The sequence below is a fragment of the Accipiter gentilis genome, chromosome 6 (assembly GCF_929443795.1).
Source record: "Accipiter gentilis chromosome 6, bAccGen1.1, whole genome shotgun sequence".
NCBI lineage: Eukaryota > Metazoa > Chordata > Aves > Accipitriformes > Accipitridae > Astur > Astur gentilis.
In genome coordinates, this window is record NC_064885.1 from 1,271,589 (window position 1) to 1,288,851 (window position 17,263).

At 37.1% G+C, this 17,263-nt stretch overlaps 1 protein-coding gene across 5 annotated transcripts in view; it reads right to left on the minus strand.

Moving 5' to 3' along the window:
• Positions 1 to 17,263, minus strand: part of NLK (nemo like kinase) — a 65,653-nt gene that overhangs the window by 5,438 nt on the left and 42,952 nt on the right. For all 5 annotated transcript variants that reach the window (XM_049801854.1, XM_049801852.1, XM_049801853.1 and 2 more), the window contains 5 exons: positions 13,635 to 13,741; positions 11,685 to 11,770; positions 10,532 to 10,741; positions 5,687 to 5,788; positions 482 to 568 (listed from right to left, as the gene is read on the minus strand). In XM_049801854.1, the coding sequence (XP_049657811.1) occupies positions 482 to 568; positions 5,687 to 5,788; positions 10,532 to 10,741; positions 11,685 to 11,770; positions 13,635 to 13,741 (592 nt within the window). The remainder of the gene's footprint in view (positions 1 to 481; positions 569 to 5,686; positions 5,789 to 10,531; positions 10,742 to 11,684; positions 11,771 to 13,634; positions 13,742 to 17,263) is intronic.

Consider the following 17,263-nt stretch of genomic DNA (forward strand, 5'->3'; position numbering starts at 1 on the left):
CCCAAGAGATAAAATCAAAAATCCACAGCAGCACATTTTTATTAGAAAAACAGATGCTCAGTAGGAAAAAAGATCCTGTTATGTGACTATGTGGATGCAGAATGATTTTTTTGTGTGTTGCAAGACCATGAACGCCCACACGTCTCTAATTAGAACTGCATCAAAGTATCTGATGTTCTGCTACCTACACCTAGCTAGGAAAAGATAGCATGATTCATGAACACCCTCATCTTTCTCACTCTGTCGTAGCTGTCTTCAAAAGACCACTAGATTTTAAATGCAAAACCCCCATTCCAGGGGGAAATTAATTGACCTATTAGAAGATGATACTTTTACGTCTTTTACAGACCCAAAAGTACTGAAATACAATGTAGAAGAAAATCAGTTAAAGCAGTCCTTTACTTAAAATATTCATTTAAGTAGCAGACAACAAAAACTGTTAAAACAAGAAGTATTAGGAATAATTTTAAATCATACTTACTGGATCAAAGACCAACATTCTGCAAAGGAGATGAACTGCTTCATGTGTAGCTTGACTGGAAAGTGTATATAGGACAGGAAGGGATGGCTGTAGGGCAAACAGGAGAAAGAAAAGTACAGATAGTTGTCCTGTCAGATCCATCAGCAAGAAAACACTGTTACAGCACGCGTTATTTTATAGTCACCAAGGACAAACTTCTTGTTAAAAAGGACATGCGCTACCCAACGCTTTCCAACAAGACAATAATCACTATTACAAAACTCAGCAATTGTAATAGAGATCTAATTGATTATTTTTTTTCCTTAGTTCAGAGGTAATCCCTGGACAAACCTATATTTTATTTATTTACTTTTCTATATAGACACTGCTGTAAGCTGTAGCTGCTCAGGGGTTTGATTAACCACATCATTTCCAGTATTTCATTTTTCTGATCTCAATCACTGCCAAATTATGGATTATTTTGCTTTCCTTACCCAGGCGATCCATATCTAACTGACAGTGACATCTAGTACAATTAAAATGACCTTCAGGCATACAGCATTTTACATAAATAGGCCAACTACCAAGGCTTGAAGGTCTGGGGGAGGGGGAAGAGGGGCTCAGTGAACTCCCCCCCGTTTTATAGTGCGGTACCCGGGGCATGAACCGCATGGTTAAAAAAAGCTGGAACGACCCCGAAGCTGGTGGTAGCATCGCAATTCTTGCTCTGGTTAGCCCCACAAAAACCAGCTCTGCAGATCATTTTCCTCCTGTATTTCCTCGCTTTGCTCACAAACGCTCACAAGCATGACAGCCTGCCCATTCTGAAAGTTTCCAGTTTTAGCTGAGAGTGAAAAGACCTTGTGGTACAAATACCCCAGTAAAGACAGATTTTAAAAACTGGGGACATCCAGCCCTTTCTGGGAATACGAGCACATAACCTTCCTTACAGCTACGGATCAGGAGGCAAGCACAAATCCCCCAGCAATACGTGCTGTGGAGCACAGGGATTATACGGCTGTGGGTGTACAGACAACTCCTTCTCCAGCCTCAGCAGTGCCATCGGGCTCAACACGCAGGAAATATTTAAACAAGATTTTACTCAACATATAAACATTTGACAACTTTTAACTGCACATACTCTCTAGCCTGGAAGTCTCCTTTGACTCCGGAATTAAATGTTAATGCTAAAGTAGCAAAATGCAAAGACAACCCCTGTCCCCAGGATCCTAACACGTGGGAAGAAGTACTGCCTTCGGGCAAGCTGCCCAAAATGAAGAAAATTAATCAACAATAATGTTAATGTTATATGCCATTCATTTTAAAGATTAGCTATATCCCAGACTCTGGAATGAGCTTCAAAGATATTTTTTTTTAAAGCCACAACAATGTCAGTTTCCAAAATCAAGTAAAATATTTTCCTGCTTAATTGACATGATTCCTATTTAGCTTAAAGAATGGCAGTAAACTGCACTACAGTTAGTCTTCAAAGTAAATAAAGTGTTGCAAAAAAAGTGAACAGTTACTCCTCTCAAGTGAAGGGAAAAAAACAAAAGAAAAAAGAAAGAGTAAGATGGGGGAAAGGAAGTCTCCATTTTCACACTTAGAAGAAAGCAAAACCACAAACCTCTTGAAAAAAAGAAATCAAAATCCCCAACCAAAGATATTAGGCCAGGCACTGCTGCAAAGAAAATTCCTGCTATGGAGTGTGTTACTTCCAAGTCCAACACTCCTAAAATTTCTTTTTTTTTTTTCTTTTTTTTTAAAATTTTATCTAAAAAGGAAATAAACCATCACATATGCATGCAGCCACACACACACACCTTTGTATTCTTCCCATGAAAATTCAAATAGCATTCATATTGGCTAGTGAATGCAGGTGTTGGGAAGAGCCATTAGGGCAGGAAGGATTATACAGAGTGCTTCACTAGCGTGTGTGATTAATTACTGTTGAGATGTGGGAAGAATATACTAGCCGGCTGACAAAAATGACTAAAACATTCTGCCTAAAATATAACAAATCAGTTGAAAGCTAGCTAGCATATTTATGGGACAATATTCACTGACAAACTTTGCATGGATCCATGGCACTTCCAGAACTGCATTAACTCTACACAGACTTTTAACTGGTATGCAATGCTAATATTTGGCAGGCATCTGTTGCTTCTACCTGTTCAGCAAAGCAAATGAACAGAAGTTATTTAGTTGCTGTAAATGTCAGTATATATAAAAATTACACTTCCACAGTGACATCGTTCTAAGTTATCCCTGAACTACCAAACATAGCCCTAAGCACTTCTCGGCCTTAGTTTTTAAGTTCAGTCTATAGACTGCAAAAGCTATAATATAGCTATAAAGCTACAATATTTGGTAACTTCATATGATCTTTCTAATTATTAAGTACCATCTACAGAAAAAAGCACTGTCATCCAAGCAGTGTGATTAACTAGGTTTCATCCCTATACTGGGGCAGAAAGATATGATTACATTCCTTACTTACGGAAGCTGTGGCGTCCAATACAAATGAAGGATGCACTTTTTTTTGCTACACTTGTGCCCTTTGCCTGCAGCTTGTCTACTATTCCAGGATCATCTGGTTATAGACAGCTTTTGAGGCCAGCATTTTCTCGGCAAACTGCACTCAGGTCCACAGCTAGAGATCTGAAACAGTCCTGACGAGTACTAGCAAGGGCGGGAGAAATTGCTAAAAACTGAACTGCTGTAAGATTCGATTATCATGGAATCAATGATCAGGTCTTTTAACAAGTAAGGTGCATCATACTGGATCTCTCTCTTCCATAACCGAGAATGCAAGGACCACAACAGGGAGGGAACTCCAACACATTTTACTTTTGTAAGTGGGTCAGCACATGGCTGCCAGTGAGGTCCAAACCACTCCTTACCCTACACTGGGAATATGGGAGGAGATGCTCTTCCTAGGGCTGCCAGTTGAGCGACTTTATCAATTCACTTAAGTTTAGTTTGAAATAAAATTTTTAAATACAAAACTGACAAAGAAGTCCACATAGTATGTAAATTTTCATTATGCCAACACACGGTGGGGTGGTCTTTTTTTTAATCAGAAACTTCACGCATTGATCTATTTTTACATAAAGCAGCAAAACGCTTTACCCCTTAACTCCTACTATGCTCACCTACATCGATTAAAAATAGTTTGTGTGACAAAGTAATCACCAGTTTCTAACTTCATTTTCTCTCCCTATTAATCTAATTAAGAAACTGGTAACATTTAGCTATTTATAACCAGCAAAATCTCCACTTTAAAAGATGAAAAGCCATGAATTTGCATTCAGACATGAAGTGTGCTTGAAGCTGAAAACAGAGAAATATCATTAAAGAAATCAACTAGATGCACTGTAACCCCTTATTTCCAAGTTGCAAATGAGCACGCCAACTCCAGAGACTGTTCAGGTTCTGTGGCACTCCATGAAAAATAATGTTGTTTTCCTCAACAGACACAAAACTAACTGCTTATAGTTTATTTCCTATGACTTGGCGGCTATAGGACATTAAATCTGTACTGGAAGCGTTTGACAGCATTTCACCTCACTTGCTTTTCAGTATTCCCATCATTCAATGGGTCAAGAGACACAGTTTCAGAGGCTTGTACAAGAATAGCCTTAGCACTGGGATTAGAAAATCAGAAGACATTCTTATACCTATCTCAGTTCTTGATAAAACATCCTGGTTTAACAAACTGAACAAGGCTAAAAAATAAATTTCAGAGTTCTTGCTTACTACTACTACTAAGAGCACAATTACTGCACTTTGGAAATGTCACATGATTATCAAATGAACGAATTTAAAACCAATGTAGTCTATAAAGTATCTGGATGTATTTGCATACTGTTACATATTTTTATATATAAAGTACAGTGATGTATTTCTCCCAGCTTCAATCACTATTGAACTTTTTTAAAAAAAAAAAAAAAAAATCTTAAAAATTGGAAGTGCAGGACTACATGCTTAAAAGTTACAACTCTTCTAGCACGTGACAGCAAAAAAAATAGACTTGATTTGTTTTAAAACTGGTAGAGAAAGTCTTAAGGAAATCCTCCTATTATTAACGTTAAAAGAAAAAAAACCTGTCATAAAATGGAATAGAGACAACCTGATGTAGTGAATCAAAAGTGCCAAGGAGGCAGAACTCCCACATGGTAATAATACAGCAGAATATATATTCAGTGCTCATTTCTATGGTAACTACTATTATGGTGAGTAGACATTTGAGAAATTACTTCAACATGCAGAAAATAAAGATGCAAACTTAACTACTGGAAAGATCTGATGTATTAACATGTACAGGTTATTAATTTTGTTAATTTTTACTATCTAACAATCATAAAAATGGCTACATTGGATGGACATACTGCTTTATTACTGCACTATGGATTCCTGCATAAGCATTTCTTTGTATCTATTAACAGTAACTTTCATTTGCCCTTTTTATTGTCCAGTCAGCATAATGACATCATCCTACCTTTTTTCCTCTGGTTTGTTTGTGGGTTGTGTGGTTTTTTTTAAATTAACTGTTACTTCGGTTATGTTGAATGTCATATGTCAGTTTTCAATATCTTGTTAAACCTTTCACAAACAGCTCGGGTCACTGCACAGATGTGTGAGGGGACCCTTTGGTGATGAGCTGCTGGACTGTTCTGTTTACGGATCTGGATAACGGGTGATTTCCACTTCCTAGCACTCTCGATCCTGTCAGTACAGGAGTCCCTCCAGGGCTTTCTGAACTATACTGTCAATTTTAATTTATGTTTCTTGCCAATATCATCACCTAAATTTAACATCTTCCTTCAAAATAGCTATCAAAACACTGTTGCTTCAAAAAATGAGACTTTTACCTGTGTCAACAAGACAAACAATACATACACGAGAGGCCAGAAATGCACTTTACTAGTGAAAAACCACCTTGTCTCAACAGTAGTTTGAATAACTGTACCATTAACCCATGCCACTGCAACACCACCACCACCTTTGCTAAACTTAACCCTGTTTTCAGTCGGAGACAACTCTGAGATCAAATACCCAAACAAAGTATTTATGAACAAACATGGCATAAGAATTTAATTACGATGTGAAACACTGCGATGATACAGCAGTAGTATCCTGCACAGAGGAAATCCTAACTTATGGGGGCCGACTGAAGGATTGTCTTGACCAAGTGTAAAAAAAGGCCAGCATCTCCAGCTATACCTGTTTATGAGGACCCCTGAGTATATGTGCCTTGGCGCCTTCACAAGCCGTCCTCATTGCTTCCAGCGACGGTGTTCCCAACAGGTCTGTAATCAAATCCAACTGTAGGTATAGAACATACAAATTTGAGGTCTTAGACATATATTAATACATTTCACCACAACAGCAGATTTTTAAGGTAACGTAAATTACATTTAAGATATGAATCAGTTCAATACCACTATTTCATGGATAGTAAATTACAACTATTAACATATACATTTAGTAGATAGCAAATACAAACATTTGTAATTGCACTGAAAAAGCCCTAACACAAGCTGATTTTCAAGTTTGGGAGGTTTTTTTGTTTACAGGTTTAATAAAATATTTTATTGCAATTTAAAAGTCAATTTTACATCATTAAGAAAATCAAGTACTCTTAATGGTGTGTTACTAATTCTAAAACCCAAATATCCTCAATTGAATGTCAGCATTGCATACCAATATACCACACAAAATTACTCCAAAAAAACAGGTCAGCTACAACTTTACACAAAATATTTTGCCATCAGCAGGAATAAAACTATAGAAAATGGACTCCCCCCTCCCCCTCAGAACTACAGCACAAACTTACTACATTAAAAAAAGATAAAATCTGTCTAGCACCAGAGGAAGGCAAAGGAGTGGCGCTGGTTACAAGAAAAATAAAAGCTACCTAAAAAAGAGCAAAGATGATGCCGTGTTTAAAACTGGTCTCAACTTTAAACAAAATGACATTTCATTCACCTTTTTCATTTTGGAAAGCAACAGACAAGCTTTCACCTTACCTCTACAAAAGTGTGTGCATATACTCCTTTAGTGAATGAAAACAAACAAAAAACCCCTCTGTATAAGTCAAGCAAAATAAAAAAAAAGTCTTGTCAGCGGTGAGATCAGCACCCTGGTTCCAAGTGTTCCCTTGTGACCACCATCCACTCGCGCTAATGAGCAACTGCAGAGCTCTCCTCTGAGAATAAACCCATTATCATCATTATACAGGCCTTGTACGCATGAAAATCACCCACCGACTGTTGGTATAACATTTGTGAAATGTGATTGCTGTTTACACGCCGAACTGTGTAACTCTTCAATCGGTGTGTTCTCTCCATCTTTCCCCCCTCTCCAGCAGAAGCACTAGTCTGCCCAGCGCCTCGAGGTACACGCAAGGTCGTAAATTGGTACCGAACACGTGTCCTCCCGTTTGCCTTGGCACCCTGTGGCCAAGGCTAGCATAACTTCATAGAGGAGTGACAGCAAGCACCCACGTTTGTAAGGAGATGGAAAACCAGGCAGGAAAAAAAATCCCAAACCTTGAGGTTTTAGATGTGGAAAATAGATAATTGAGAAACAGACTCATGGAGCTGATATAATAAAAGATCAACGTGTTTACAAAATAGAAAAAGTAATATGATAAATTATACCAGCGTATCAAGGAACGTAGACTGCATAAACACCTGTCTTTTTCGGCCAACTACTCCTGAAGCACACAGCAATTACATGTTAATATACGTTTATATCTATACATATAGATATGGATATAAATAAACACACTTTATTCTAATGGTTACAAGAAAGAACACTGAAAACAATTTTCATAATGATCTCCTGGAAGTTCATGTTTAACATCTCTCAAGATACAAATTCTCTTGTCTTAGCCCATACATTTCCAATACACTCACAGTAGAGTTTTGTTAACAGGTTTGATTTCATTTATCTAGATGCATGTCATCAGTCACTAAACATATTTTTCTCTAGTATTGCAAAATATATTTTGAAATTTCAGTGCAAAAATAGAAAAAATGTTACAAAACATTAATTTGAATTCAACTGACCTCATTTGCATGAATTGCAAGTCTTTCAGGTATATACAGTGAATCTACACTATTACATTATTATAATTATTATTATTTTAGGTCAGAAGGAGAAATGCACTTTCAAAGCTAACTTCTCAGCTGCTGCTTGCTGTTTGCACCGAGCGTCCCAGAGCCCAGGCACTGGGCTCCTTTTAGTTAAGGCTAACTGGGGGATGCATTCATGAGAACATCTAAACGTACTTCAGCCGACAGTGGGCATCCAGCCTGCGCGACCAGACCAGCCCACTCCAAAGCACATCTCCACTCTGAACTGTGGAAAACGGGGGTGTCAGGTCCTCAGCACCGACCACCTCGCTCTTCAAATCCCCTCCTGCTGGTATGCACTAATTGCTCAAGTAAACATCGCTGAAGTCAGACATACAAAAGCCGTATCCAGCAACAAGCATACCCTTGGTAGGCTGATGTGTGAAACAGCAAGCCTCTCCTCCCTGCCTGCGCACACGCGTGCTGTCATGTCAAAGGCTGGTGGCACAACATGCCAGAGATGCAACTTCACGTACGTGCTACAGCTAATGGGAAATGGCTATGCCAGGCTGGCAGTATCTGCCCGGTTCTCCTTTCTCCCTGACGCTCCGATCCTTCCGAATGGATTCTGCTTACTGTCTCAGGCATGCGACCAGTTATCTTTAAGGAGGATTGTGTAATAATCAGCAAAATCAGACTGGAGGAACTGGCTAACCTAGGAAGGTGGCTAAAACTTAGCACTCTATCACCTGCCTTTGACAAAAGAGTGTGCAGACTAGTCTTTAAAGCAAGCAGAGAAAGGCATTTGCTCCCACAGATAGTCAGAAAGTCAGAGATTACCCTTCCTGCACCACAGATGCACTAAAAGATAAAATTAAATGTCTTAAATGTTTCTGAACATATAGGTAAAAATAACTTGTATTTGCACCTTTAAAAATGTATTTTTAAACAAACATAGAAAGATTGTATCATACAAAAATGCTAACTATGCTAAATAGTATCAGTAAAAAGCAAAAATAGGAGGTGTTAGGAAATACTATATTTTAAAGTGTTTCTGATTATCTAAGTCTCAGTAGAGATTATCTCATTTCTTACCTTTGTAAGAAATCCCACAAAATCCTTAGCAAAAGTTAGCTATTATAACTCGAGTAAGCAACTTAGATATATTCATCACTTTCACCATGATACTATCTAAAGTTTAAAATACCAAAATCACCAGTTCCAGCCTGGTTTATAATCTAAAGCTTTATTCACTTTCTTCATCACAGATTTGAGTTAAAAATTCCAGTACAGTCAGTTTTAAAATGATCTCTTCCCTGTTTTTTCTACCAGGAAAACTTTAGCCTGATGATGGCTAACGTGACATCAGAAAGTTTTTGCTGTCCTGGCTCACTCCCCTGGGTGCATGGGATAACCACTGTTGGTATGCAGGCCACACTAAGGGGTACGGCACAGATATAAGGAAAGACCATGACATTGACTAGCCCAAGGCACTTGTATAGACTATCCACCTTTGAATAGCACTGAATTGCTCTGAACATAATTGAAATATATATGGCGATTACTTCTTAAACAATTCTACTGCACAGGGATCATAGAAGATCTAGGAACTCGTATGTAACTTTATGCAGCTTTTCAATCAAATACACTGAACGCCACCCAAAAAAACACCACCCCATAATGCTATTCTAGAGTTATTTGATGATGAATGTCTTTGCACTTTAAATTTCAAGAAGCCAACAAGCCAATAGCCAAGGCTATTAAAATCACATATATGATTAGCTTCAGTGTAGCAAAAGATCAAAGGTTAGAAAACAGGAGATCATAAATATTTTTGAGACTGCAACAGAATAGCGGTCAATTTAACTAGTAGCTCTGATTACATGACTGCTTTTCTCCTCTGCTGTCTCTTCGCAAGGGTAAGAGAGGTGTATTTTGGGAGGAAGTCTACCTTTTGTGATCATACAAGGTGTCAGTGCTGCCTAGAATAACTAGCAAGTCCCTGCTTGGGAGGGACTGACAGGTACCACTGAACAGGACACTGCATTAAAAAAAATAAATATACACAACACAATAACAGTTTAAATATACGAATGTTGAAAACAGCATGCTAATGTGAATATCTCTCAAACCCGTGAAAATGCTATCTGCATAAACAAACAAGAAAAGTATAGATTTTGGAATGTCACCTTTAACAAAAGTTTGGAATGTGTTTTTACTTCTTGTCAATCAATATATGTAATGTCACAATTTCAATACTATGCAGTTTCTAATCTATAGATGAATACTAGCAACATTGAAGATAAACATTTTTTTATCAGCACATCTTGTTCCTCCTTTTAGGAGTATAAATGCATCCACCTCTAATATCTTGCTGCAGACATAATTTTCTATCTACTGTAAAAATAGCACATCAAGATTATTACAGATATATGTATATTATATTAGCTTGCTTACTGTTGGAATGGTGATGAAGTACTCTGGTACGTGTCATGTTTTTATACTTAGCCACGGCTATACAACATAAAAAAGTATTCAATACCTTCTTACACACTTGACCTTTACTAAAATGAAGCAGTCTGAACAATACTACTAATGGGCAGTTTAAATAGTTCGAGTGCCAATACTGTATCTCCAGTTATATCTTGACAGAAAACTTACTACTTTCTCATATCAGTTGTTACAAAAAGCTTGATCCCAGTTATATCACCTTTACCTTATCTCAGTAAAATGCTACAGCAGGCTTTGGTACTGCAGCAGATTACAGGGGATTACAAAAAAACATACACATTTCAGAAGCTAACATTAATAACCGCTACTTTTAATACTGTCTGGAAGCTATCATTTCAGTGTTTCAAAGTAGCTTGGTTTTTTGCCCATGTGTAAACCAAGCAAAACAAAAGCAAGTTTGAGGTTCAAAATGCATCAGTATAACTGATTCCATGAAATTATGCAGTAGAAAAATTTTTAAAGGGAAATTTAATTATACCTGCTGTATGGGACTCTGTGCCTGAAACAATATTCTTCGCCCAAGTAATTCTGCAAAGATACAGCCTACAGACCAGATGTCAATAGCATTGCTGTAGTGACGGCTGCCCATCAGGATTTCTGGAGCTCGATAATACTGAGTGACAACTTCCTGAGTCATGTGACGAGATTCATCTAATTCTTCCACCCTGGCCAATCCAAAATCACAAATCTAAATTGAGAAGGTAAATAAAAAAATTAAAATAACCAAAACACTTAATGCATTTCAAATAGGTAACCTTCTGGTAATGAAGCAGGAAATTCCAAACCAGCATTTAAATAAATCAGATAATCTGCTGTAACTGCATAAGCAAAGGGAAAGGGGAATAGGAAGAAATTATGCTACTTTATTCCACATCCATTTGAACTTTCTACAATTTTATTTGATATCACAGTACATTTTTAGTTGGCATTGCAATATCTATAACCTAAAAGATTAAAAAAACCTTTGCACTAAAAAAAAACCAAAACATGTTGCCAACCTCTTGGTACAGAATATTTCATCCCAAACCAGATTTCATTTGTTCATGATATGCCTCAAAATGTTACAGAAAGATTCAGTCTTCTACTCACTTTGGCTTTGAGAATTTTTTAAAATTTCTTGAACCAGAAGGGTTAAGAGAACAGACCAAAACTTTCACAATTAGAATGGTCAGCAAATCAGGGTAAACAAAACTTATTTTTTTTATATTTGGCATAGCTATACAACACGCCTAAGCCCTCCAAAATTTCATATGTCTAAGAAGTTAATGGAAGAGTCTTGGGCATTCGGTATGGTCTTTACTTTGTCTAGCACATCGAATACTAACACTGCGATATACCTGAAGAAACTGTCTGCCTTTCTCAACTGCTAAGGGCACAAGAGATCCCAGACAAGTCAAACGAAAGACTCATGCCTATCTTGCTTTCATAGATTTGGGGAGAGATAGGGAGAAAAGGGGAAAGGAAGATGTTTGTTTCATTTATGATTTTTAAGGAATCTGTGGGATTTCTTTCTTTCAGAATGACTTTCAGGAAAAGTGTTCATATTAAATGTTTTTGTTTAAAAAAAATAACAACTGATTTATAATGAACAGCATATACATATGTACATTTTCAATAAATTTAAGTAGCACCTTAAGAACACAGTTGCTGTTCACAAGTAGGTTCCCTGGTTTAATGTCTCGATGTAAAATGCCAGCAGAATGTAGATATTTCAGACCTGAAATATTAAATGAAATTAAAATAAATACCTTTTTTCCTTTTAAAAGACTTTTAAGGCTGACAACATTTTCCTGGAAAGTCTTGCAACTCCTGATCAGCAGAGACTTTGCCATTGGCTCATTTTTTATATGATTCTAACTTCCAGTCTCTAGTATACACTCAGTCACTCAATGAAAGGATAAAACTTTTGGAATATACAGACTAGACAGAGCAAGTAATTTAAACAGCCTTTTTTTTAAAAAAAAAAAGAACAAACCAAAAAACCCCCCAAAACATCATCTCCATGGTTATGACATGGATACTCTGCTAACCACAACACTGGAATATTGACATATACCTCTTAATGCTCTGCTTCCCAGTAACAATTTTAACTTCTGCAGCACTAAAATTTGACTCAACAATTGCCTAGGTAACAGCTGCACTTCAGAAATAAACTCAGATTAAACCCAGGCTAATTTGCATTTCTTTTTTTTTTTTTTTAATCACTTTTCTCAAACTAAAAGCTCATAAGCCAGCAGCAGATAATGTAAAACAAGGCTAAGAGAATACAGGCCTGAATTACAGTAAAGCCTAGGCCCTTTTCTTAACTTTATTGGTGCAAAAATTCAAAGCTAGAGCTAATGAACTTAGGACATCTGATCACAGCTATTGGGGATGTTTCTAACATTTAGGAAAGACAGACAACCTGTGTGCCTGTGTGCTTTTGCTGTTCCTGAAGCTATAATTCTGATCTTTTTAAGAAAATGAAAGTAATGCAGAAAGCACCTCACTAAAAAGCACAGTGGAAGAAAGTATACCAACATGAAGTTGCTTATACACATGAACTACAGTAGTAGACAAAGCATGGAAAATGGAAAAATGGCCATAATTCAAGTTGGGTCAGATAGAGCAAAAATAAAGAATAGCATTAAACTGGGGAACACCAAGTGCTTAGGGCAAATGCCTGGGCAAATGGAATGAGAATTCAAATAGCTCTTGAACAAACTTTAACTGACAGTTTTGCATTGCCATTTGGATAAAAATTACATTTTGAGTGTTCCCCCAGTTATCAAACTCAGTAATCACAGAGGCACAAATGCCTTTTGTCCTTTATGAGTATAAATCTTTTCTCTAGCACAACAGGTACCTGGAATAGCCCATACTAATTCTGGATATAATGTATATTTCTTTGCTCTGCTCTTTATGAATACATTCTACTATTTATTTACTACCAGATAAAATTGACTGCTTACTTTCAGCTTATTCCAGTGAAAATACTCAAATAAAGCCAACGGAAAAGCAACTGGACTAACACTGATCAGATGTTCAAAAGACAAGCACAATAATCTCATTTCTTGGATAAAAGTTTCCAAATGGACTAAAAAAAAATTAAAAAATCAAGTTTAAAATTACTATTATGGCAATTGTTTTAGCTAAAAATCAAACCTTAGTGGACTGTTCCATTAAAAATTTAAACCAGACTGTTGTCTAGAATACCTGAAGTGGGTATAGTTACACGTATTTATCAATTTGGCTCAGTTAAGGTGCCTTTCCTGTACCTTGATTCAAAAAGCATTGGAGGACTGTTAAAACACACACCACCCCCCGTTAAGACTCTCACAGTCCATTGAAAAAGCTTTTGCAGCTGAAGCATAAGTCTTGCCATCTTTACCCGTGACTGTGATGGAAGGCAGCAGGGCTGCCATATTCTTATAACTAGAATAATTAATGTTTGCTATTCATTCATAATATGAAATTAAAAGAACAAGTTTCCATGGGAAACTTGTTCAAGATGAGGATGTCTTGAGAATAAACATTAAGAAACAGAAAAAAAAATACTACTACTACATAATTTTCATTAAATTTAAAAGAAGAAAAATTACCTCTCAAAATCTGGTAAAGAAAAACTTTGACATGATCCGAGCTGAGTGGCTGAGGAGAGACGATAATCTTATGGAGGTCACTCTGCATCAATTCAGTGACAACATATCTTCAATTTATTAGTTAAGGCAAAAGCAGAAAGTACAGCACATAATCTCTTGAAACATTTACTCTAACTCCTAGGAATTTGAGCTCTTACAGGTCAGAGCTATCAAGTAAAAATGAATAAAGCTTCTTCAGAGGTCAAGTCTCCAGAATCTTACAAGAATGAAAATAAAAAAATGGGTTGTGAAAGAAAACAGATTACTCAATAAAGTAGCGTTTGCATTAAGGTAGTTGTTACAAAATTATTCCAAAGTCAAATTACGACTCAGAAAACAAAATAAAGTTTTAATATAATTAATGTCATCTTGAAACCTTTACATTTTTCCTTAAGATTGGTAAGACACAAATTACAAACAACTAAAGTAGCATCTTCGTAGTGGACATACATCAACATGGTTTAACCAGACAAACTGGCAAGTGCAAGCCTGTGAAAGTCAGTTATTCAAAAGTACCTTACAGGTTGCTACACAATCAGTAATGCAGACTTTTAAAAATACATATGCTTCTCTAAACCTACCCAGTACCTACTATTTTACCTTCCCGAGCATCATATACACACACATACAAATCCCAGTCATAAAACCTCTTCTGAGTTATAACAGGAGAAGAAAAAAACCACCCAAACTTGTATCTGGAGGAAAAACTAAAAAAAAACAGAAACCACTATTTCACATACTCATAGACATGCAGAACACAGCAATAGTCATGCTCACTGATAATTTGCACAAATACTTGAAGATATGAAGAGCTGTATACGCTGTGGCTTATACAAAGGTAACGTGTGGATTAAGAAGGGTATTTTATTTATTCAGGAAGCACTAAAAGTACAATGTTTCAAAAATGAAGAAATATGGAAGACACAAGCAGCATATCTTAACCCCCCAAATCAATATCAAAGCGTCAACTTCCTGAATACGTTAAAGTAATGAAAAACATGCAAAAATCATTACGATAAATACTCGGGGTACTACAGACATATGCTGCCCGTGAGTTGTACAGCACAGTTAGCAACAGACAGCTTTTACTGCGGCCAGCAATGAAGAGCCTACTGAGTTGCTGAACTGAGAAGCCGTCTCTGCTATACTCCGCTTCATTCACCAACAACACTGGTAAGTTAAGTTTTGATTTTGGAGCTGTGGTTCAGAACAGAGTTTAAAGCAAAACCACAGCACCTCAACTTTCAAGAAGGATTGAACTTGCAGTACTGAGAATTTTCAACTTTTACAACAAATAAGCTTGATAATTAAGAAATTACTGATATAAAAGATACCTTTAGCAGTCACATTTGAAACGAAAATCTCTGATATTACTATGTTTGTGGCTGAAGAAGGTAAAACACAGTAGCCATATGTTAACTGAACTGCTTTCAAATGTCTCACTGAGACCCCTGCATCAGGCATTAAACATTGCGAGTCGCACCAAGCCCTGCAACGTTCAGAACAAGACAAAATTGCGGCAGAGAGGTGGTGCACACTGCCAAGGTCATGCAAAAGATCAAGGAGAGAGTTAGAAATAAAAACTGCATCTCCTGGGTCCCAGTCTAGTATCTCCCTTGGTGTACCAAGTTCATTCACAGTTCAAGGTAAAGCAGTAGTCAGCTCTCTGCCTTCCAAAAATACAAACCGATCAGCTGTAAGAAGCAGCAGCAGCAGCTCAGCTGCCCTCCTCTGAATGCTGGAGCGCGTACAGGTTTACCTGCTGCTCTGCAGAAAGAATCAGGGTTTTTCTGTGCGTGGGGAAGTTACACGCTTCAGTTCTACTTGTCCTCCACATCTGCCATGCACGAGCTCCGGTAACTTCATGAACTCACTGACCTGGTGGTGGTATTTTTACAAGTGTGCCGTCCTGACCTTTCCTCTGAAAGCAAAGCTAACTAGGTCAACGTTGAGGGTTTTGTTTTGTTTTGTTTTTAAATCTCACCATTATCCTGTAGGAGCCCATCAGTTGGTTCAATGCTCTTTATAACCAGCTCTGCTACATTTCAAGTCTGAAATACAATAGCAAACCCTGACTTCAATTAAGATATTTATCTCTCAGCAACACAGTAAGCAAGTCAGCTTCAGCAGAAACTTCTACTTGTTCTTACCATTATCACCAATTAATTGGCACAGGTCAAGTTGCACTTATAACAATCTAGAGAAAACTTATATTTTCTTTCATCTCTACCTATTCAATGTTCTCCTTCCATCTGTTGATCCACAAACCCTATCCAGCGAAATCCTCATCAGCCAAATTGTTCATCTGCCATCAGCACACCACATAAAAATTAATTTTATAAATTAAATATTGCCAACTTTTTGATCAAAAAAACCCCCAAATTAAAACTGCATTCATAAAGAATTCAAAGAAAAAACCTAGCCCTGCAGCACTATAATTTCTTGTCCTCTAATTTTCCTTTTTTCTTTTGCAAACGCCCTCTTAAATATTTAGGCCAGCCTTTTAAAATTTGGTTTTTACCTTATGGCTGCAACAAATCTTTACATTTCATTTTTAATGTAAAATATATATAAAAAAAAAATCCAAAAGCATTACTCTGCACTTTATTATGATAAGATTTTTGTTTTGCTACGCCACAAATCCTCCTAAATCTCAATCCCGAGCATAATGTCTCCCAGATGTCTCAACTAGTTGCCATGCCAACTAAAGCAGCTTAAATTAAATGAGGGCCTGAAATGGCACCTGCACCACTCCAGGTCTGTTGCGCATTAAATAAAGCTCTCTTGACAGGGGCTCAGAGGTGCCATTAACTTGAACAGCAGCTATCTGATTATTGTCTCTAGATAATTTAATGAGGGTCTCTAAATAAGAGCAAAAGCAGCACTTGCTTGATGTTCCTGCCTTTTACAAACGTGGCAGCTTCTTAAACAGCTGGTACCCAAGCGGGTCAATGACTTTACTCCGGCCAGTACTATAAATGTTTAGCAAAAACAAACTACAAAAACCCTATGGGATTTCAATCAACTATTCAAACAGGTACCTGCAATTTTCTTTTTTTAAGTCGAACCATAAAATATGCTGGCTACGAGATGGTCACTGGAGCTGTAATACGCAGCTAAGCTGAACATTACTACCAGATAAAAATTGCTACTGACAGCAGTAATTAGTTAAGTAGCTGTATAAAATTAGAACTACAAATGTACCAATTTGCTTCAGAATAATTACCAAGGCAAATGCATGGCACAAAAGAACTTCACTTACTCTGTTGACTGGGAGACCTGCTGAGTTGGTAAATTTTGCAAAGTGACAGGCAAATTTTAAAAAGGAACAAAGTACGCTCTGTGATGTGGTATTCTCATAATGACTTGGATCCTTCTTTATTAGGTCTCTGCATACCTCAAAACTCAATTCTATAGACTTTTTCTGGGAAAAGGCCAGCATTCTGTGAACAAGTTCTGGGGTAGGTAGTTTAGCTGGATGCTAACAGTGGAGTGGAGGTGTTTATCTGCATGATACTGTAAGAAACATGCTTTTTTAAAAACAAAACAAACTCTTTCTTATCTATTTCAAGATTTTCTATAAAATAGGG